Below are 24,080 nucleotides of genomic sequence, written 5' to 3' on the forward strand. Positions count from 1 at the left end.
GTCTTGAATACAGGGCATAAAGTTCTCTGGCACTCACTATATGGAGTCAAGATATATTTTTGTTGTTTATATGGACTACGTTGATGTGAGTGATGTAGTAATGGTAACTGTGAAGCTTACATTGCAATGGACCTGAGATAAAATATGGAGTTTTGATATTTTTTTTTTGTTTATATGGACTACGTTGACATCGCAGTTATATATGACATGAGAATAAGGCCTGAAGTTAGGAAGAACATTTTAAAGAAATATAATTATATTTTCATAATGATTTTTTTCTTCTCAAACCTTGTCTGTGGTGTAAAAACACCCCTGGACAAATGCCCCCCGGGGGGCAGCACTTCCCACTTTGATAATTACTGTAGTTACCATGTTCTGAACATCACATCCTTTATTTTTCCCCCAGATGTAATCTAGGTGGTTGAATAAAAATATTTGGACTTTATATCTAAAAATTGCCTCAACTTAGCACCAGCAAGCTTTTTAGCTAGACAGTTAGCATCAGCTAACAATATTTACTTATTTTTAGTATGGTTATGAATAAACATTCATATCTGTCTACTCGGCTAGTTAATCCACATAATATAAAAAATTATACTGTACAATATAAAAACAGACATCACATAGGGCTAAATGCATAGCATTTTATTAAAACTGTTAATTTTACGGCAGCTGGGAATTTGAACGTGCATGAGTTATTTTATTTAATCTGTGTTAATTTAATGTTTATTTTTTATTTATTTTTTTACATAAAACATAGAGACACTGATGTTGATGTGTCCGCATTCAAGCATTTCAGTGGGCTTAAATAGATCACCCTTTACAACGGATTTAGTTCACAAACAACTGACAGTTTTGACCTAAATATGATTTTCAGTTGCAATTCGACATTAGTAACTTACTTTTAGTAGCATCAGTCGCGCATGTGCTCACAAGATCTCCCGGTTCTTACTTGTTAATTCAGTTCACTGGAGACTCGCACTAAACATAGTGAAGCTAATTAAAAAGCAGCAGAGTTTTGTAAACAGCTCAGAGTAATCATGTCATCTCCATAAGAATTATATGATTGCCAGTACAAATTTATCGGGATTTTTGAAAAGGCCCTGTTCACACATGATATATAAATGGTAACTTACCTCGTTCATGCCCTTTCCATTTCTCTTTTCCTTGTTTATCTTTTCCCTTTGCCATTTGGTTTTATCTTCCACTTTTATTTAATTTCCTCTTTGCTTTCCCCATTTCCCCCTTTTCCTTTTCTGTTTTTTCCCTCTCCTTTTGCTTATGTATTACTCTTCTACTTGCATTTCCTTTCACCTTTCATATCCTAACTTTCCCTTTTTCATTTCCCTTTCTTGTTTTTATTGTCCCTTTCTCCTTCAGTTTTGTTTCTTCTCCCTTTTGCCTTTCCATTCTCATACTTCCTACCATCTTTCCCTTTCCCCTTTCCTTCCTTTTGTTTTCCCTTTCCCATCCCTTTCATTTCTCAAACCATCATCATTTTCTCATTTCTTGTGGCACATTTAAGGACTTTAAGGCATTTCACAACACCATTGGTATTTTATGTATGTACTATATTCATAAAGCTGATTTGTTTACCGCACCAAAGGTTATATCACCTCATTTATCTCTCTATCACTTGATATCTCTCGCTCTGTCATTTCTGAAATCTCCTAGCATTCATGCATCTTTATCTGGTCTCCCACCTCAAGATTTCCCATGAGCTTCACTCCTCAGTAGCTCTCCTGACAGAAAAAGTTATGAGAGAGACAGAATTCAGTAAAACAGAATATGGCTCACTTTAAAACACATACTCATAGACTCATGCAAGTCAATAATCCTTCTCTCTCTCAAATACACAGAGGGAGGATTCACTAAGAATGAATTGCACACAATGCTAGCACTATTTATTTGCTTGCAATGTCTTATTTTAGTGCCCAGTTCACTAAAGAAATGATACGTATCAGAAGTGATGAAATGCAGTGGACTACTGTAATCTGCTGTACTTTACATGAAATGTACAGCACTGCTTCACCTGTGAATCCTAAATCGACTCTTTAAAATGCAGAAAGAGTGAATGCATTTCAGGTTATAATGCTCTTCTTCAACATTTGATGAATAACTTGTTCCAGAATTAATAGAAATGCACACTACCATGTTTAAGTACCTTATTACATAATGAGTGGTAATAATGTAATGTGCGGCATAGGAATAGAATATATATATATATATGTATATATATATATATATATATATATAGATAGATAGATAGATAGATAGATAGATAGATAGATAGATAGATATATATATAGATAGATAGATAGATAGATAGATAGACCAAATATATTTATAGATAGATAGATAGATAGATAGATAGATAGATAGATAGATGGATAGGTAGGTATTTATGCGAATGCAGTGAAGGCCTTTTCAGCACATTTAGCACCTGATAAACTGGTTTGTGAGTGGTTAATGAATTTGTTTTGTGTTAAAATATTGTTTAGTGCTTTTGCCCCAGTATCTTTCTGGAATTGTCATGCAGTTTCTTATTGCAGAGCCTTGTTGGAGTGGAATGACCTCTTGATTAACCGAGCAAAGGAAAAAGACGGCCATGATAAACATTTCATTACTAATGCTCAATAAGATCATCCTTTCTCACACACACTCACACTCATCCCATACACTCACGGGATACAAAAGCCACTTCACACATCACGCAGTAAATTAGACTGCAGGGGAAACGTGCATTCATGCTAATTGCTTTGAAATACCACTCTCATCCAAACACGTACAGCCACCTGTGACTGGATGAAAACAGGCTGTGGAGGATGACAAAGCAAAGAAAGAGAAACAGAGATGCATACGGGGTTGTGCCCCAAATCAAACCCAGGGGAAGATTTCATGCAAAGGTACGATGCAGATATACAGAAAAGGAAATGCAGAGAAGCAGCAGAAATGTGAATGAGCTGCTCTGGGAAATGCAGTAGTTGAAAAAAATCTGTTCTGTGAGCGTCACAGTGTAAAGGGGAGATATGGAGGGTAGAATAGATTACAGAGCCTGTTTCACTGCAGTGGTGTTGATTATTTTAAAGACCATGGTCACCTCTTTTGAACCTGAAGACTCAAAACAGCCTTTAACATCTTGGCCATTTTGTTACAGAGCAGTGTTTGCCATTTAAATAAACTAAAAAGTCTTTTACTTTTATTATTAAGTTTGTATTTAGTAAGATTTTATGTTTTTAAAACATGTCTCTTACGCTCAACCAGGCTGCATTTATTTGAACCAAAATACAGGAAAAATTGTAATATAGTAAAAGGACATTTTTACTGTAATATATTTATATATTGTGAAGAATTTTCTCAAAAAAAAAAAACCTGATTTCTTATTTTTTTGCATGTTTGTCACACTTTAATGTTTCAGATTATCAAACAAATGTAAATATTTGTAAAAGATAACATAAGTGAACACAAAATGCAGATTTTAAATAAAGGTTTTTATTATTAAGGGGAAGCAAAATCCAAAACTACATGGCCCTGTGTGAAGAAGTGTTTGCCCCCTTGTTAAAACTGTGGTTTATCACACCTGAGATCAATTTCTGAGATCAAATTATATCAATTACTCCTGTCTTCAGTGTGATCTTTCAGAAATAATGACAATATGCTGATTAGCTGCTTAAAAAAATATTTATTATTACTAATGTTGAAAACAGTTGAAACTGCCTAATATTTTGGTGGAAACCATAATATACTTTTTAAAATTGATTTATTTATTTTAATTGTTAAATTAAAATTATTTGATTTAAGAAAGCCAGTTTGGTTAAATACTGCTGTTTTTCAATTTAGTTCAAGTTTAGTTGTCATGTATAAGGGTTTTTCTGGTTTTATTGTTGTATTTGGTGTAATTTATATATTTAAGATAACTGCTGTAACAATAATGTTGATAGCTTGCATTGTACATTTAAAAAATCAATTTCATAATCATTTTAGTCTTGTTTTTCAGTTAAAATATATAAAAGTCCTTGAAACAAGATGAATTTACATGAGAAGTAACAATGCATATGGTATCAGGACTTGTTTTCAGAGAATTTATATTTAATATGGGTGTATTTGATCTTATTGCATTGCCTGATTTTTTAAATATAAATAAATATGCCAGTGATGCAATCCATGAAAACAAGTCTTAATATAAGAAGTGTTGCTTCAAGTAAAATGATCTTGTTTCAAGGATATTTAGATATTTTAATGGTATAAGTTAAAAAAGACTATCATCTTGGGTTTAAATTAGTTTTAAAACAGTAGTTGTATATTAACTTGTTTTGAAAGCTACAGGGTAGTTTCAAAGTAACTTCCCCAATAATTAAGTTGAGACTGTACTACCCAGCTTAAACCAGACAGAGTGACCTCTAGGTAGGGTAGACTGGATTAGAGAGAAGCATGACCCATTAGCACTGCTTTTCTCACGGATCCGCCTGTGTCCAAATCGATCTGTTCTCATCAGTCAGACTGTTTTGTGCAGCACTCGCTGTGGTTTGGACATGTAAAAGTATCCACTTAGTGGCTGTTCAATGTTTTGGTTTAATTGGGTTATTTATAAAAAAAAAAAAAATATATATATATATATATATATATATATATATATATATATATATATATATATATATATATATATATATATAAAACAGCCTGTGCGACTGAGGAAAGATTACTGCAAGAGGTAATTTGCCAATGAAAATACATTCAAGATTAATTTCATCTGTATCATTCAAGCTGGTTATACAGTGTTTTACCTTATGAAAAACATGGTGTAAAATTAATTTTCACTCTGAAACTGCTAGTAAATTTTAAAGAAATGGCACATGACACAATTACTATTGCGATGAAACGACAAGTAATACGTCAAATTAAACTTTAAAACTTTAAAAACTAAAAAGGTATTTTATTGTACAACATGCTCTTATAAGATAAAAAATAGCTTTTACAATGCAAATGAAAACAGCTGTGTGTGAAGATCATAAAGATCATCAGATCAGTTTTCAACCCGCAGGAGCGTTGAGAGCCATTGATCACACATTACCGCCTGTCAGGATGTAACATTAGGGGTTCTCGGACGGTTGTCATAATCAATAGTATTGTTCCTGTTTGTGGCCATTTGACTCGCAGTGTCCATCTAAACCTGCGCGAATCATTACAGTCGCAAAGGGCAGAAGCATGACGAATCGAAATGCTTACCAGCTATTTATACATTACGTCTGACATGTAGCAGAAAATCAGGGACAGTTCTTTACAGAAAGTCATCACCTACAGGCATCGGGGAGCTGAAAAAACGAGAGACCATTTCCATTTCCAGTAGCACCGGTGCCCCATCGAGGTTCTCCAGAGACAAAACAGGCACTCATGGGTCACCCAGGGAAACCTTTTTATGTGCATTAATAAGTAATTTTCCTCGCTTATAGAGAGAACGATGCGACTTGTTGAAGTTGGAAAGATCTGAGGGCTATAAAAAGGCACGGCATGTTTATTTAAAATGGGAAATACTATAATGTTTATTTCATAGAGCTAAAACAGGAGCTTAAGTGCTTGCTTGAATGTATATTTGTGTCTGTTTGTTCTTAATTTGAATAGGCTGTATTTTAAATAGCGGTTAAGAGACATCATGATTTAATCATATTTTTATACTTCTGCATGCACCCCCCAGAGCTTCCTTTCAGTTTCTGCTGTTATGTTCGCTCCTTCTCTATCTTTCCATTTACATATCATTTATTTATTTCACATGCTGATGATAAGTGGTGACCATAAGACTAGGCTCAGCCAACATGTAATGATGCATGAGCATTTGTAAAATGGAGAAAGAGTTGCTTCTGATGAAGATGTGTTCAATTGTTTGCTAACTAGCCCAGAGGTGTTTTCATGTTGTTCTTGAAAAGCTGATTGCTGTAGGTGGTGAAACATGAAGAAGATTGTTGCAAGCATATTAGACAAATAATAATTTGATATATAAATTATATTCTTATTTATATTATTTACATAAGTAATGAATACAAAAGATGCAAATAGCTTATTTGTTCATATAATAAATATAAGCATATATAATATGATAAATATTATAGAGAGAGAGAGAGAGCGCGCTATGGATTTTTTTTTTTTTTTTTTTTACCATAAATGCAATATATAATGTATATATAGAATAATTGAATTAATAAAACATTTATAATAATAATAATTCTTCTTATTATAATTATTATATGCAAACATAATAACAATATAAATAAAATAAAATATAATAATAATAAAATAACTAACTTAAGCAAAGAATATCAAGGTACACTGCAATGGTGGTGTTATAAACATAATATATAATAAAAATTATAATTTAATATTTGATTTATTCTATAAAGGTTTAATAACATTACTTCTAAATTTTACATAAAAATTTGGTCATTTAGAACTTTTTTTTTTTTTTTTTTTTTTTTCAGAATATGACATACCAAATGTTTTTATTCATTGTGGTTTAAAATCAGGGTTATTCCACCAAATATAGATTTCTTAACTCTTCTGAATTTAAAACATTGGTATCGTGTATCATTAAAAAATAAATATAAACATATAAACACCAACTGTTATTTCATGCTCTAAATGACAACATTTTTATTTAAAGTTTGGAATAAATTTCATCCTTGTACGGAATAAAACCAAAAATATGTTTTATCCAAACACATAACTATAAATCGTAAATCCAGAGAAACTGAGGAAATTCAAGTGGTCTCTTAATTTTTTTCTATAGATTCTTAATATATTTTCCATAAATTAAGGATATATAGTTACGTCATTCATTTATATAATGGCTACTAAAGTGTAGGAACAAATTTTCTACATTTGCTGTGCTCTTTTTCACATACAATACATTTACTTTAAATCAGTTTTTAATGTCCATGAATGTATTTATTTTCTAGGTAGCCCTGCAATAATGGGATAATGTGTAGTTATTTGGTCATTGCAAAATAAACCCCTTCCATTACACTGTATATGCACAGCTAATGCACTGTATCTCATCTTGAATTTTGTGTGAATATATGCATGTAGAGGGATCACTCTGATGATGCTGTTCTGTTTCCTAGAAACCAAAATGCAGCTAAAGACCTCAGAACCCAGCAGGGAGCTCACGGCCTGTATTAAAACACAGATATGAGAGAGAGACGGGTGCTAATTCAGACTCACAGATCTGAGAGCAAGACGTTAGAAGAGTCACACATCAAGAGTGAGGGGGGAAAAGAGATTTCATTAAAAGTGTGAGAAGTTAGAACAGGTGCCATAGTGAAAGTTTCAGTGTTGCTGTTGTATGGCTCACCCAGATGCTTTTACTAGTTTGTTCTTTGACTGAAGACTGTTTTGTCTGTGTGTGTATCCGTGTCTGGGCTTTTGAGCATTTTTGGGCAGAGTACACTCTGCAGTTTTTAAAGATGAAGCATAATTTTGTAGCAGTCAGATGGTGGAGTTTGTCCCTGCTGAATACACATCAGATCCCGCAGTGTCAGCTAACCTGAAGCCTGTATATCTAATGCTGCATACAGGTTTTCTTAATTCATTGCAGTGCATTTATTATGTCTTATATGACTGGATGAAGCATGTTTAAAGCAGTTCTAAAAAGCTGATAATGAATGCACACCTGTAACTGCACATAGTAGCAATATAAAAAAAAGACATGAGTACTTTTATAATGCATTACAGGTTTAAATTGGTACTGAAACAATCATTAATATATTCATGAACCATTACACTGTGTACTGAACCATCAGTACCTTACGTGAAATGGTAACATTAGCCAATCACAATTTGATGATGTTATCACAAACACTTACAAATGTGGCATGATCATGCATTATTATATATAGTTTATCATTGAAATTTGTAGTAAAAACCTTTTAAATGACTAAGTACTAATTAAAATATGAATTAAATAAAGTAATACTTATAAGTCATATTAATTACTATTTGTATCCAGTGAATAATAGCTATCTTATTAAGTTAGTTAGTTGGTTAGTTTTGCTTTTCTGTGTGCATATGTTATGTGACATTCATCCACATAATATTAGAAAAGTTATAGTAAAACTACATAGGATTAGGACAAAAGGACTAGTATAAAAAAAAAAAATAGTTTAAACAATGTTATTTTAAAAATGTATTTTTAATCATATAAATTAAGTATATATTTTTCATGAATATTAATAATTTTATTTTATGAAATTTTGGCTAATTTATGTTGGCACAGCACTGACCAAAAAAAGCAGTAAAGTACTGTTTTTTGTTATCTTGTTCATGTTAATAAAGTTTTTGGATGTTTTGTCATATATTTTATTTATTATTATTTATTAATATTATATTACAATTTATATTAGATTTTATTTCATTTTAAGGTTTATTTAAAAAAAAATATTGTTTTTTTTTATGTGAAACTACTGTGGTCTGGTCTTTTTATTTATTTTTTTTTATTTTTTATTTTTTTTTCAATGTCCACATTTATTTATTTATTTATTTATTTATTTATTTATTTATTTATTTATTTATTTATTTATTTATTTGGTTGTTTGTTTGTTTGTTTATTTATTTATAGCATTGCCACTTAAATTTTGCTTGTAAACAGTTTAATCTATAGACAAACCTGTGATTGCACACCTATAAGTTCTATACCGTATACTGGATTTAATAGTATGCAAAGTTCTTCCTGGTTTTGACTTGTTTGGGTCACATCCCGCTCTGTATGTAACTGATGCAAAGCAGTCCTGCACACTGAGAGCTTCTAGATAAATCTGTCCACAGAAACCGTATTCTGTTCAGTAACTGTGTAACCGACAGAGGTGCCGTCCTTCCCCACACACCGTAGGATTGTGCTGGGCAGCACTGCACAGTAAAGAGCTTTTTGTTGCTACATGATATCAGTGAAACCATAACTCAACGTGTGCTGCAATGCAGCAAGGGAATAAGACGGGAGAGAGAGAAACAGAGAGAGAGATGAAGAGAGTTTTAAAGGTAAATAGACTGTCAGAGTGAAAATGGCTCTCTGCAGAGTGTAGCAGATGGATACTGTCTCAGAGGCAGTGTCCTCCTTCTGTGATGAGAAAGACAGGAGAATCCCTTCTTTCTTTCCCTCCCTCCTTCCTTTCCTCTCTCTCCTTCCCCTCCTTCTCAATCTCTTCATCAAACGCGCGGCAGATGGGATGCAGGAGTGATTTAGGCCACTAAAGCCGTGCAGAGATTGTCGTTTACGGTGGCTTTCATGGCTTCGGGTTGTCCTCTAAAATGGCTGCAGACGCGTCAGAAGAACAGAACAAGAGAGCTGTCACTTTGCTCTGGATGTATGATCCAACATTGAGAAGAACAAAATAAATAAATAAATAAAACAGTGAGTGAAATAGGGACAATAAATATGGTCAGAAGAAAGACTGTTGGGGAAATTCAGGAACTTCAGTTTAGCTCTCAGCTGATCTCACTGATCTTATTTTTGTGAAGAAATTAAAATAGGTGCAAATGAGAAACAAATGGTTGGCATACAGTAAGAGGAGTATACAGTTATATTACCCATATTACATACAAATAAAATGGGTAATAGCTCAGATCATGTGATCCTTAAAGGGGTCATCAGATGCCCATTTTCCACAAGCTGATATGATTCTTTAGGGTCTTAATGAAAAGTGTGTAACAATGTTTGGTTAAAATTCCTCAGTGGTAGTGTAAAACATTACCCTTTTTACCCTGTCAAAAACAGCTGTTTTCAAAGCAAGCCATTTTGTAGCATTTTCCTTTAAATAAAAATGATCTCCGCTGATCCGAGCCACTCACAGAGAAATGGTTTAGTTTAGCCGCATTCTTCGTGAAACTGGCTAATTAGCACATTATTAGGAAAGGCGATATTCAAAGCTTCATTTAAAAAAACCTTATACTCACTTCTTCTGGATGTGAAGCTGGATCACAAATGATTTGCGCAAACATAGATGCATTTAGATAGATTGAGGGCGCATTCCCATCAGAAACAAATGTAATCCACTGCATCTTCAGCAGCTCTGATATTGGGAATAAATGTCGACTGCCATTTTCATTATTACATCCAACAACAGAACACCTCAATCTCTTAGGAGACATTCTTGTCTACATCTGCTCTGCTCTGGTGGTGAAACAATGGTCGACTGATGACAGCTCACTCAGAGCGGGTCTAAGGTAAGACACCAGTCCAATCTGTGCTGAAACGCTACTGTCAATCAAACTATCACGGGAGGGGCCTGTCTGTGTGACGTCACAAAGACAGGCATCTGAGATCAGTTTGATTTGAGAAAGAGGAAATTTTAATGAGATAAAAAAAAAAAAACACTGGGTGGATTTTTATCATTATAGGGTGGTTGTGTACACACACTGCCAACACACATTTCTGTTCAAAGTGCCACAGCTTAGTAAAAAATGCATCAACCTTCAATCAGAATCAATAGTCTTCAGTAGCATCCAATGGCGTGCTGGACGCAATCAGCCTGGTGGCCTGCCCCTCGAATGTAGCATTCGATGACCCATGTAGCATTCGATGTGATGTCATGAGCACAGTATCATACCATAAAAGAGTCGAAAATTTTTGTGTTACTACCATGTTTTTTAGTGTATTTTTAATATGTTTTTTTTTTTATTTGATTTACATCATAAAGTAATGTAGTACTACCATGTTTTTCAGAATTATATACTTTCATTTTAATTTCAGTTTATTTGTGTTATGGGTACTTTGGAACCACTACTGGGGTGTAAGCCCAGAGTTCTCTGACCGGTCTTTTGTTTTGTTTTTTATTTTTTTGTTTCAGTTTTTTTATATTTCCACAATCTTTTTTTTTTTTATAGCGTTTTTTTATATACAGACTTCCCAATTTTATGATGCAATTTCTTTCTGTGTCTTTTTGAGAGGTTGTTATTATTCCTTACCCCATGATTGCGGTTTAGTAATGAACCCAGGCTGGGAGTTTTTAAAGCCTTCAGGAATCTTTTGTTTTATTGGTTTATTCAGATGATTGGTTAATAGCTAGTTTTTTATTTTATAATGCTAAAGTTTAAGTTTTTATTAATCTTTTATTTACCTGAACAGATGGGTTTCAAGTTTTATTAAAGTTTATCATTACATTATGGAAAATAATGAACTTTTTCACAATTTGTTGAGAAGGACCTGTATTTTATTTTATTATATACTTTCAATTTAATTTCAGTTTATTTGTGTTTATGTGGTATTACTGGGTTTTTTTATATTTGCTTTTTTTTTTTTTTTATTTATTTTATTAAAGTTTTTATTTTTTATTTTGTTACGTTTGATTTATTCTGGTCTATTTACTTTATTGTTTTATTTTATTGCTTTTTTTTTTTTATTATTTTATTTTATGTGAGATTCTTGTGAGAGTATTATTATTATTATTTTTTTATACTCTTTTATTCTCTTTTTTATTATTTTATTTGGTTACTCTGGTCTGGTTTATTTATTAAGTTGCCTTTATTCTACTCTACTCTGCTATGCTCTTTCTGGTATCTATTTCTTGCATTTGTGTTACTTTATGTTACTTGGTTTGTTTCTCAGGAGAAAAAAAAGAGAAACAGTAGCCTGAAGCAAATGTCTCCATTTGCTCTCTATGTAATCTCATTGCCTTCCAGGGAAGAAAAAAGAAAAAAAAAATGTATATACTAAAGATCTCGTTTGTGAGTCTGAAAGTTCGCATAAAAATTGACTGATCATCCGCCCAGCATCTCTGCGTGACGCTGCAGAGCTCAACTCCAAAAGAAAGAAAGCAAGCTGCCCGCTGCTGCATGGCATCATGAATAATCGGAAGCAAGATCTTTTCTCACTTTTTAACCGCCATCTGAAATCAAAACTGTCATTTCCTGCAGGTGCCATGCGATTTTTTATTTATTTTTTCCTGACATTTCAATGCAGGCAACCATAAAACACAATGTCTTCTCACCTTCAGCTGTCAAAAGATAGTGGAAATTGGCTCGCACCACTGAATGAATATTCAGGAGCTGTTGGAGAGATTTGTTCACAATGTAATTCCGGTTGTTTGAGTACCATTCCAGCCTCTCTCTGAGTGTGTTTGTGTGTGTGTGAGTGCTTTTACTGGTGAGCGTCTGATCTTTCTGAACTTTTATGTATATTTCATGATGTAGGCTGGGAGCGTTTGGCAGTCAGTGTACATACAGTATTTGAGTGTTCACAAAACATACAGAGCAGCAAAGAAAGCAAACCTGTTAATATTTCTCACCTCCTCAAAAGCCTCTTCCAGTCCTGTTGCTTTAAAACTGTTCATGTACTGTAAAACATGTCTTTTCTAAGAATATATGTGTGCAAACATCTTACAAACATTAGAGTACTTCACACTTTCACTTCACACTTTCACACTGCTTTTGGCTTTGTGATCTCATTAACATTTACAGGTATGTACAGGAAACACACTGAATGTTTGGATAGACAGATCATTTGTACAATATCAGAATATGGACAGCATCAAAAGCGTAAACTCAAAGCTGAACTTAATGTAGAACTTTTTTGACAAAATTATTTATAAATGATTTTTTTTTAGAAAAAAACAACAGTTATTCATTTTATATTATAAAAAATCATTTAATATTATTTATAAATCATATTATACATTATATAGGAATATTTAAATAAATGCTATATATAAAAAAAAAAAAAAAAACATTTTATTTGTATTTATTTATGGGATATTGTTTTAGGTCAAATATTAAAGGCGCAATAGGTGATTGTCTTCAGAAACATTTTTTGTTATGCTGGTTGAAAGTCTCTTCACATCCTGATAGCAATCATTAAATGTGCCATAGAATGCATTGATACAATATTTTAAATTGTTCTCTGATGTCCCCAGAGTGTGTATGTGACGTTTTATCTCAAAACACCCCACAGATAATTTTTTTTTATAGCCTGTTGAAATTGCCACTTTTAGGAAAAGAGGCAAAACGTGCTGTTTTTTTTTTTTTTTTTTTTTTTTTTTTTTTTTTTTGCTTTTTGTGTGTGTTTGTCCCCATTTAAATGAAAATGAGCTGGTGCTCCTGCCTCCCTTTTCAGAAGAGTGCAGAGCTTCAAGAGTTCATGCTCGTGGGCATACTGGTCTTACGGTTTAACTGGTAGTGACCGTGTTACTGGTCCTCACATTGCTTCCAAATGCAATTGTTAACTACCACATTCCTATTCACGAACATCTGGTAGCATGTGAAGGCAGCATTAGTGAAAACAGGCAGAGATAATGGTAGCTTTAGCAACATTGGCCTTACAAAGAGCCAAGAAGCTCTTTTGGAATACAAAATATGACGCATGATGCTTACTTTGTCTGAAGTCTGGACGTTTGCGCACGAAACGTTGGTATCGATCCCACTTTCAGAAGCAATCATTGCACAACTCCTCGTTTGTGAGGCAGTCCGGCGTAAAATGTTAGCACAAACGTATACGACTTTTCTGTGTTTTTTTTTTTTTTTTTTTTTTTCGGGACATTTCCTTTGAAAATTAACTTTAACCACCGTGTCCTCAGGGGTCTGTGGAGACTCCTATGTTCGTTGGTGCATCCCAACACACAAAATACACAAAGAAAACAGTAATGGCGGACCGCTGTTTCTCACTCTGGGCTGTGTATATGCTAATAGGGCAGAGAGTGTAACAAATGGGCGGGTATGATGTCATAGTAGTGAGAAATCTGGAGCTGCTAGTGTGGAGAGACTGATTATGATTTATTAGGATTATAAAACAATGAGTGGGTGGATTTTCCCATTATAGACTGGTTGTTTTCACACACTGTGGCCACACAACTGTGTTCAAACACCTTATAAAAGTAATTTTTGCATTCTATGGCATCTTTAAGTTAAGTGGTCTAAATGTATTTATCTGTATTTACATATTCTGTAGAAGGCGCAGGACCAAGAAATGTTGGTCCAATCAAAACGCTCGTCCAGAGAGTTTTGATTGGTTTTCCTACTTAAATGTCAACATATGTATTTACATACGCTCGTCCAGAGAGTTTTGATTGGTCTCAGCGGTGAATGACGCATGATGGAGTATTGTAGTACTATAAAGTTTTCTCACCGGGAATTGCATGATTATGGTGGTGTTAACTGGTCGTCTTGTGTTTTTAGCATTAGTAATGTTGTCTCTGGTCGTCTGGTGTGTGTGTTACCATTAGTTAGCATTTTCCAAGATCTCCTACTGCACCTCCTACTGCAACCTTTAATACTGCACATTTGTTATTATTTGTTTATATTTAAATATTATATTTATGATATAAATGTTTTTATATAAATAATATTATATTAATGTTTTGTGGTGTAGTTGGGCAATATTCTCTGGAGACCCCAGCAAATGGTGCCATTTATAGGTTGATCCAATATTAAAAAAACATTATTGAAATAAGTAGTGTGAATTTCTTTAGAAATAATGTCCAGTCTATGCCATAGTAATTGGTCTACTTCACTGTTAGAGCAATTACTCTTCCATCTGCCTGACAATGTGTTCTAACAGCGGTTATCATTAGTCTTCCTCTCTTCTGCCGTAGGTTGTTTGACCCTCCGTACCCTCCTCTCTCCTTCTGTAGTTTGATATCAGCAGAGGGTCCAGACTGAGAAATCACAGCAGGTCATGAAAATACTCGCTCCAGGCAACACAAGGCCTCATTCTCTTCATCGCTGTCTCATTTCTCTGCTCTAATGTTATCCACTCTCTCTACTTTTAGGTCTTGTTCTTTTCGGTCTTCCTCCTTTTTGTAAACATTCACACACATTTTTTATTGTCTTGAGCACAAATTGGACAGGTTTTCTAAATAGCTACCTAAATTCCCGTTCTCTCTCTCTCTCTCTCTCTCTCTCTCTCTCTCTCTCTCTCTCTCTCTCTCTATATATATATATATATATATATATATAATACTCTCTCTCTCTCTCTATATATATATATATATATATTAGGGCTTTCAGTTTAATGTGTTATCTTAATTAATTAGTTATGAAAAAATAACGCAATTAAAATATTTTAACGCAGTTAATGCACTGGGCCCGCCCCCAGACATCTTACAGTCCATACGGTTTACTGTTGACAAATATGATGCAGGACAACAGCTCCATAAATGCAGTTATGCCCTAAGATTCAAAATATTTCATAAGATTCAAAAAATGCCCCTGCATGAGTTCTTATCTCATATTTCTATCATATATTATCTCCAGCAGGGAGAGCAGTGGGCTATTACACGAGTGCAGATTTTGTCCCGAATATCACCAGTTTAAATGTGATTTTATACAACTGTTCAGTAAATAAAAAGTTGATATTGTGTTATAGTTTAAACACAACAATATGTGTTTCTGCTCAATTTTGCAGAGAACATACCTTTTAGGTCACAGTAGAATTGTTGTGCCTCTCAGAGCAAAACAGTGGTGTTTTGTTTCTGAATGAATCTGCTTTTCAAACAAATCATGTGAATCAATGATTCAACGGCCAGAGCTGTGTCTCAAACGACGCACTGTACACTATGCACTATGTACTTATGCGCTATGTGCTCAACCATGTAGTGCATGAATTATATAAGGTTATTTTGTCATTCATAATCAGAGTCTGGTAGCCCCCACCCCCCCCCTCCCCCTTGGCTACGTAATTAAAGCTGCGACAGTTGAGTGCATGAAGTGTCCAACATTCCACACTTTGTTTTTTTTTTTTTGGTTAAGTGCATCATCTGGGTATTTAAAGTGCACTTTTTCATTTTGGAATTTTTAGTGTGAATGCACTACTCCAGGGGTTCCCAGCACCCCCAGCACTGAACGTTTTGTATGTCTCCCTATATCTGACACACCCACTTCAGGTTATGCAGTCTCCACTAATGAGCTGATTTTACTGTACTCATGATTTTTTTAGTAGTTTGAATTTATAGAATGAAGACATTTACTTCCACCTGCTGGCAGATTTAGTTTTTTATTTAGAGTATAATTTCATAATAATAATAATAATAATAATAATAAACATTAAAGGTATAGGCCTAGTTCACCCCCAAAAAAATCAGTCATAATTTACTCACCCTCATGCTATTTCAAAAACCAAAGTTGTTTTGGTTAATGACTTTTATTGTATGAAAAAAAAAAAAAAAATAATATATATATCTATATATATATTATATATATATATTATATATATATATATATATGTAATAAATGTTATATTAATATATATATATATATATATTTGTTTAATTATTTATTCAACATAAAATTTATTACACATAAACATTTAAGCTACGACTTATATATATAGATATATAGATATATATATAAGTATATATATAGATATATAATATACTATAGATAAATAATAGATAGATAGATAATATATATCATATTTTTTTTTTTTTTTTTTTTTTTTTTTGGAAACTATTATAAATTTTTTCCCAGGATTCTTTAATTTTTTTTTTTTTTTTTTTGAAACTATTATAAATTTTTTCCCAGGATTCTTTAATAAACAAAAAGTTCAACCGTGTTTATTTGAAATCCCATACGACTATGAATAACAAAGTATTTCCATTGTTCTTTTGATAAACTGTTCCAAACCTCATGTTCCACTGGTGATATTCCAGTTTGCTCCTATACGTAATACAGATTTGGGAGCAGAACCCAATGCTGATATTGTAATCTAAACCATTATGACATGAAATGCGTATCCTGCTGTTCTCAGATCAGACAGTAGAGAAAGTCCCCACCGTTGTATGAATGCCTCGCTACTGGAGACCAGCTGCCATTGATTGAACACAGCTGTGAGCCGTGACCTGTGGACTGAGAGCAAAAGAAAGAGGGTAGAGGAAGGAGGGGGGATTGAAAAGGTGATTTAATTATAATCAGCAATACAATCATTACATCAGCGCTCTGATTGAAGAGCAACTCAGAAGGTGCAGACACACACACACACACACACACACACACACACACACACACACACACACACACACACACAGTAGTAGTTTAAATCTGGAACATACCTTGTCAAATCCACTCCAGAGATTAATACCCCACCGCCTCACCTAGCAGAATAGAGGTTAGGGGTGCTGGGGCGTGTTGGCTTGTTGGTTGGGCCATGTTGGTATTGTCTATGTGTTTTTTTTTTTTTTTTTTTTTTTTTTTTTTTTTTTTTTTTTAATGTAGGTAATAAGCATACAGTACAGCTTCTATTTGATTGGGGAGAGATGGAAATCTCCAAAACAATTTATAAAAATTCTGCTCTAGTAACATGATATCATTTTTTTTTTTATTCATTTTTTTTTTATTCATTTTACAATAGTAAAATTGTAAGTGATAGGCTCTACTTCAGTCAGCATATTAAAAATTAGTATTTCTAATAATAATAACAATGATATTAAAATAATAAATAAATTAATTATATTATTATAATAATATTATCATATATATATAAATATATATATATAGATATATAATATATATATATATATATATATATATTATATATATGTATATATATAAGTATATATATATACTTATTTTTTTACTAAAAAGCATACCTTTTTCCTTATCTTTGTGGCATTTTCTTTTGTGGCATTTTTGTATACCCCGTTTTAAATACTACTTTGCTGGAGCTAGATTGAAAGAACAGTTCATGGAGCACAAAAGGAGATAGATAGCTATTGACTGCTGAGCCTAGTATTGTCCAAAAAGGACATAAAAGTGCAATAAAAACAATCCAATGCAACTTGTGTGCTATCTTCTAAAGCCATGCGATTGCTTTGTGTAAGGCCAGATCGAAATTTGAGTCATCATTCACTAAACATTGTATTATGTTGTATGAGTTTTATATATATTTGTAAGTCTTCTGCAAAACCCCCCACTTTGAGGACCACTGCATTTTCTGTTTATACATGCATGCAGTGCATGTTTGTGGACAGTGCAAGTGTTGTGATCAGCTAATTGACTGAGTTTAACCCTTCTGACTGAAAGACATAAGTATGTTTAGGTTCCCTCTCAGATGGAGGTATTGGTATAACAACTGACTTTTTTTAAAGTCGTTTTTTTGGTGTCTTAGTGTGTGATGTATTTGTTTCCTGGGTGAAGAGCCTGGTTGAAGAGTGTGTATAATTCCTGGGTGAAGAGCCTGCTCAAACATGAGGATAATCCAAGAATCCAGAACATATGTACATTTTTAAGGGGATTTATCTGTTTACACTTTAAAGGATTTGACGCCAGTGACAGTATTAGAATCGGAAGCTTGCATGTCTCTGGCGGTGGTTAGTTAGTTGTTGGATGTTTCTGTCGTCCTGAAATCAGTTGGCTTTAAAGAAACTTTTGCAAACTGTTGGATGCATACACATTGCATTTATATTTAAAATCTATTTACTGTAGATATATTTAATAAGAATATAAATTAATGCATGTACAATGAAAAATATTGTGTAGCAATACAGTGTACAGAAATTTTTGTTTTATGTTTTTTTATTAGTTTTGGAAACTTGAAAAGCAATACAGTGTATATATTGTTAGTTTTATTTTTTTTATGAGAATTGAAAAAAAAAAATATATATTTTGTGTGTAATTTGAGCTTTTTTTTATTGTGTTGTTAAATCAGCTGTGGAGAATTTGGTCTTTGTTCATTCAATTGGATAAGAATTTAGCTTTTTTTCCCCTCTATATTTCTTTGCTGATTATATCTACATTGGGACTTTGGTTTTTTTTGCATTGTATATTTTTTTTGCCTCTATATTTCTTTGCTGATTATATCTATTTTGTTTTTGCAAAATCTTTGAGATTTTTTTCTTCTTCTTCTTTCGGTCTTCTTCTTGTTCTTCTTCTTCTTCTTCTTTCCTCTCTTCTTCTTCTTCTTCTTTTTTTTTTTTTTTTTTTTCTTTCTTCTCTTCTTCTTTTTCTTTTTTTCTTATATTTTCTATAAATGGTAATTTGCTGATGACCTTAATATCATTAGCTAAATGTAGGCATAGACATATGTGGTCAAGTGTACTTGCCGTGGCAATTGACAGCATGCAGAATCCTGTAGATTTCTCACATTTAATTATATTTTTAGCTAAATGTTCTGACCTTTTTAAAACCTTGATGAGAGTTGCCTGGTGGTGGTGCATATGAAAGGGATTAGGCATGTCGCTTGGCAGAGTGAGAGTGCTGTTGGTGCATAGAAAGGGATTAGCATGTCTGCATTCATTAAACTAAATATGTGTTTATTAGAGAGTGATGTTGGTTAAAGTGTCTTATGCTTGCCTGGTTTAGCAACCTTCTGTATCACCAAGAACACTCGAAAATTTGTATTTTAGGTTACCCGAGCTCAACTCATCCTTCTGAGAGATAATCATTTTGCATTAGATATGCTTTCACATCTTCATATTAACTGCTGCTAATTTAGAATGAGAAATATATTTGACCGCATTGTGAATGTGTTCTGTCTCCACCGCAGTCACTGCAAATGACTGAATCCAAAGGTACTGCTTTATGGCGAGTCTTGTTAAACAGCAAAATATTGATTACAACTAGGAGCTAATTTTAGTTTTACAGAACTTACTGTGAGGCCACGGGCAATCTGTTGTTTTGGGTCTCTGGGAGGAAATTTCATAAATTACTTCTTTTAATGGAATAGTTCACCCAAAAATGAAAAAAAAATCTGTCTTCATTTATCCATCCTCATGTTGGTCGACTTTCATAAAAGATGAAATGGCATGAAGGAATGTCCAATCTACTCTTTTCCATTTAACGACGGTGGATGCTGTGAGTAAATGATGACAGAAATGTTCATTTTGGTTGAATTTCCATGTAAATTGCCTTTTCTCTTGCATAATGTAACATCTTTTTTAAGTGAAAGGAAATATTAAATGAAAAAAAGAAATGGTTAAAAGTGGTTGTGTGTCTTTGATTTGAAGTGAAGGTGATTTTATTGTAGATGATTTCTTAGATATTTTTGTGTTGTTTATTATTATTATAGGAAATGAATTTCAGAACAAACCATTTCTCTTGGAATAACATGTTGATGAATATTTTACAGTAAGATCAGCAGCATGCATTAGTAAAATAAACGGGGTCAATTTTGATCCCATGTTGACTTGAACTTCAAAAAAAGGCACATTAAGCAATGGTGCCATACTCATAATTAAATGTCTCTCTTTCTGAGATGTTTTTTTTTTTAATGTATGTTTTCATACTCATAATTAAATGTTTTTAAACATTGAAATTGTTTGTCCATCTCATCTTTTCACAGGAGATTCAACATGGCTGCTGCTGTCATCTTGGGTGTTTGTTGGATTCGGGCTTGAACGCGCCTGCGTTCTTCTTTGAGTGCTCTTAGAGTACATGATGTCAATGCATTTCTGCTGCCTTTCCGAGATGAACGACTGAAATATGAACCTCATTCAAGCTTTCTGGACCTCCGGTCCGGTGTCTGATTAAATCAAGCCCCTCAAACGACCATTCGAGGGGGGGAATAAGGAGTAGACGTGGCTGCTGGTTGGTGGCAGTGGTGGGATTTGGGGTGGATGTTTATGATTTTTTGTATGCCATCTATATTTTGTTTTGTGGCACTGTGTGTTTGGAATATTGTGGAACTTTGGGAGTTTCACTGTAGTTTTTGGAATCCTTTTTTTGATTTTTGGGTATTTTGTTCCTTTTGTCAGTCATGAAGGTGAACCCGAGCTATTGTTTGTGTCCTGTACTTTTTTGCCTGTGTTTATGGAGAGGGTTATGAGCGAAAGCCATCACAGCCAAGCCAAAATCATTTCCAGGAGCCACAATGCAACTCACAACCACAACCAGACTAAGGATGGGGGAACAGAGGTCCACCATCGGCCCAAACGAGTATGGATATGGAACCATTTCTTTGTCTTAGAGGAACACATTGGTCCAGATGCACAATATGTAGGAAAGGTAAGCATGACATTTTCAGTTCTGGTTTGATAATCTGGTTTGCCTGGTCTAGTCTGCAGGTTTTTGGGCATTTGTCAGCTTGGCCAACAAGCTAAACCAGCGTTCCAATGCTGGCAGACCAGGTTGACCAACTTAACAACTAATTAGTCCAATATAAGTTTATGTACATGGTTTGTGCATAAAAAAAAAAAAAAAAAAAAAAAATAATAATAATAATAATAATATAATAATAATAATAAGTACATACATATTTTTTTTTTTTTTAAAAGTAATACATAATATGTATTTATTTATTTATTTATTCATTCTTTCATTTATTATTTTATTTATTCTTTTATCCTTTTTTTCCATCAGTGGTGGAATTAATCAAAGAGAAGAGGATATGTATGTTCCTTTCCTGTGCTATATTTTCTGTGGAAACAGAAAAAGGGGGGAGTCATATTAAGAATTATTTTATTTTTTTTTTATTATTTTATTTTATTACATTACATTACATTACATTACATTACATTACATTACATTACAAAACATTGGAGTGCACAAGTCTTTGGTTTGTTTTCCTTGAAGGGAAGAACTTTAAATGGGTATATACAATTCTTTGAATTTAAACCAGCCTAAGGTGGTTTGGTAATCTTAGCTGAATTAAGTTGGTTTTGGTTTCCCAGCCTGACCAGCTGATAAGTGTCCAAAATCCCTTTAAAACAACCAAATAGACCAGCCTGACCAAGTTGGCTGGCTTTAAGACCAGCACTTCATTGGGCTTGTTGATGTTATTTTTAACATGGATATAACAGCAGTCTAACGTTGAAACATGTTTGACCCTCATGAACAACATAAATTTGTAAATCATGCAAGTGACCTTTTGCTCTTTCTCTGACCTTATTCCATCACTTGTCTACACCCGCTGGCCTTGATCGATAACATCTTTGCATGGAGTTAGCTTAGCACAGCAAAACAGCAGCTCAGGACTGCAGCTTGACTTATTGGTTTGTGTGTGAGATTTGACAGCCTTCATCATTTTGGCTAGAGTCATGCCGGTTCTCCTGTGTTTGCCTCATGGGCTTGTCGATCTTGTGAAACATGAATTTTGTGTCCATGCCAGATCGCAAATAGGGCCATGAATCTATTAGCATTAAAGTCAGTCTGCCGTCAACATGGAAACTTTTGCACTGACCACATTTGTGTGTTTTACTATATGAATGTTATAGGCTATATAGCATATAGAGATATAGCATTTAGAGAGCTTTACGTGCGTGAAGGAAGTTTTACTTTTAGGATTTTTCCACAATACCGTTAGAAATATTAGACTTTGAAAATATTGGCAAAAATAAATAAAATATTGTGATAAATGGACTGTAGACATGACATGCCAATTTAACTGTCCTGAGGAAAAAAAAATGCCAGTCATTTGTTTCTTATATTTTCATAATCTGGCCATGAATAAACATTAATTTAATTTAATTTAATTTAATTTAATTTAATTTAATTTAGTTTAATTGAATTGAATTTAATTTAATTTAATTTAATTTAATTTAATTTCAATTAATTTGATTTTACCTTATAATAATATTTCACATTATTATTCTTCTTATTATTATTATTATTACTTTTGCTGTTGATCAAATAAATAAATTATTGATTATCATATTAATGCAGACTTGGTAAGACATAAGATATTCAAATGTTTAATATAATTATATTAAATATGATGTCATGATTTTAAATAAATAAATAAAATTTTACACTTCTGTGATACTGCACATTTTAAATCCGATTTTTTATTTTTTTTTATTCCACTGACCATTGGAATTCATTACTGACAAAAATGTGCATAAATGTAATAAACATATATATTGTATGCACAAAATATATATTTTTATTGAAGAATCCATTTGTCAGATATAAACATATTCATCATCACGCGTATGATTTTTGCTTATCAGTGTAAGTTTTATGAATGACAGTAGCAGTCCAATGAAAGACACACCGTCACCGTCCTTGAACTCCCCAGTACTCAAAAAATTCTGTAAGCGTTGTTTAATGGGTACTGGGAGACTGTTAGCGGGGGGCACTGCTCCATCCCAGTGTCCTCTTTTTATTCTCTTTGTGTCTCTCTCTTTCTGAAGCAGAGATTGATTCAGCAGGTTATGTCAGTGTGCTTTACGTCTCTTTACTGAAGCGTCACACGATGAGGCCGCAGGAAGCTGGTTAAGTTGTCTGTGTGCAGATTGACTTCTCTTATCTTCAGAAATATGGAAATGTGTGGCGGTTGATCATTATTCAGGGTACTCAAGCATAAGGTAATGCAGGGAGAAGAGCGACAGACGTGCAGACAGAGAAAGAGAGGAGAGACATGCAGACAGAGAAAGAGAGAAAAGAGACAGACATTATTTCTCACTTAGTGCTTTCAAATCGTGTTGGAATGATGGTATTTATGAGGTGAGCGGTCAGGAAGGGCATTATATGTTGGAAAATGAGCAAGATATCTGTTAGCATTCACATGCATCTTAATGGCAGCTGCTCGGCTCTTGCAGGAAGTATGCAATTTGAAATGTTTTGTTTTTACATTTTGGATTTATTATTTTTTGTTATGTGTTGAATTTATTTATTTGTAAAAAAAGAAGCTGCAGTGCATGACATCATATCACAACCATTACAAAATCTTGCACGCTCAAAGTCTAGTGTGACCAAGACTTTATATGATCATAGCTGCATAAATATCTACTATATTATAATTAAATATTTGCAATTAAAGTGTACAAAGTTATTTAAGTGTATGTTTTATCAATATTTTGAATTAGTTTTAATTAGAAGTTAAGTTAATTTATTTTATTTTTAGTTTAGTTTAGTTTAGTTTAGGTTAGTTTAGTATGAACAACTACAATGAATGACCCTGACTCTTGGAGAAGAATAGTGAAAATACTGTTTTTACTGGTATTACAGTGAATATAATACCAGAAAATACTGCTGATTTAGCTGGTTTAATGTTTTGACGGACAACATTTCCCATCATTCTCTGTGCATTAATGATTTATACAAAGCATAAAGTACAGATCAAGCATAAATTAGTCCCCAGACATGCCTTTTTCCCCACCTAGATTAGAATACACATCTCAGCATAATTCCAACTTCTGAGCTCATAAGTACAAACTTCCCAAGAGGACTTGCAGGCA

At 33.2% G+C, this 24,080-nt stretch overlaps 1 protein-coding gene and 1 long non-coding RNA gene across 2 annotated transcripts in view; both read left to right on the forward strand.

Annotated features, from left to right (window-relative positions):
* The window catches only part of LOC122139274, a 137,113-nt gene extending 116,612 nt beyond the window's left edge, over window positions 1-20,501 (forward strand). Inside the window, exon 5 of the long non-coding RNA XR_006156173.1 lies at window positions 20,246-20,501. This is a non-coding gene — a long non-coding RNA (uncharacterized LOC122139274). The remainder of the gene's footprint in view (window positions 1-20,245) is intronic.
* Window positions 20,502-20,659: 158 nt separating this feature from the next.
* Window positions 20,660-24,080, forward strand: part of LOC109073915 (cadherin-18-like) — a 77,689-nt gene continuing 74,268 nt past the window's right edge. Inside the window, 2 exon segments of the mRNA XM_042735944.1 lie at window positions 20,660-20,708; window positions 20,711-20,907. Of these exon segments, the coding sequence (XP_042591878.1) occupies window positions 20,660-20,708; window positions 20,711-20,907 (246 nt within the window).

Source organism: Cyprinus carpio, chromosome B12, assembly GCF_018340385.1.
Source record: "Cyprinus carpio isolate SPL01 chromosome B12, ASM1834038v1, whole genome shotgun sequence".
NCBI classification, from domain to species: domain Eukaryota; kingdom Metazoa; phylum Chordata; class Actinopteri; order Cypriniformes; family Cyprinidae; genus Cyprinus; species Cyprinus carpio.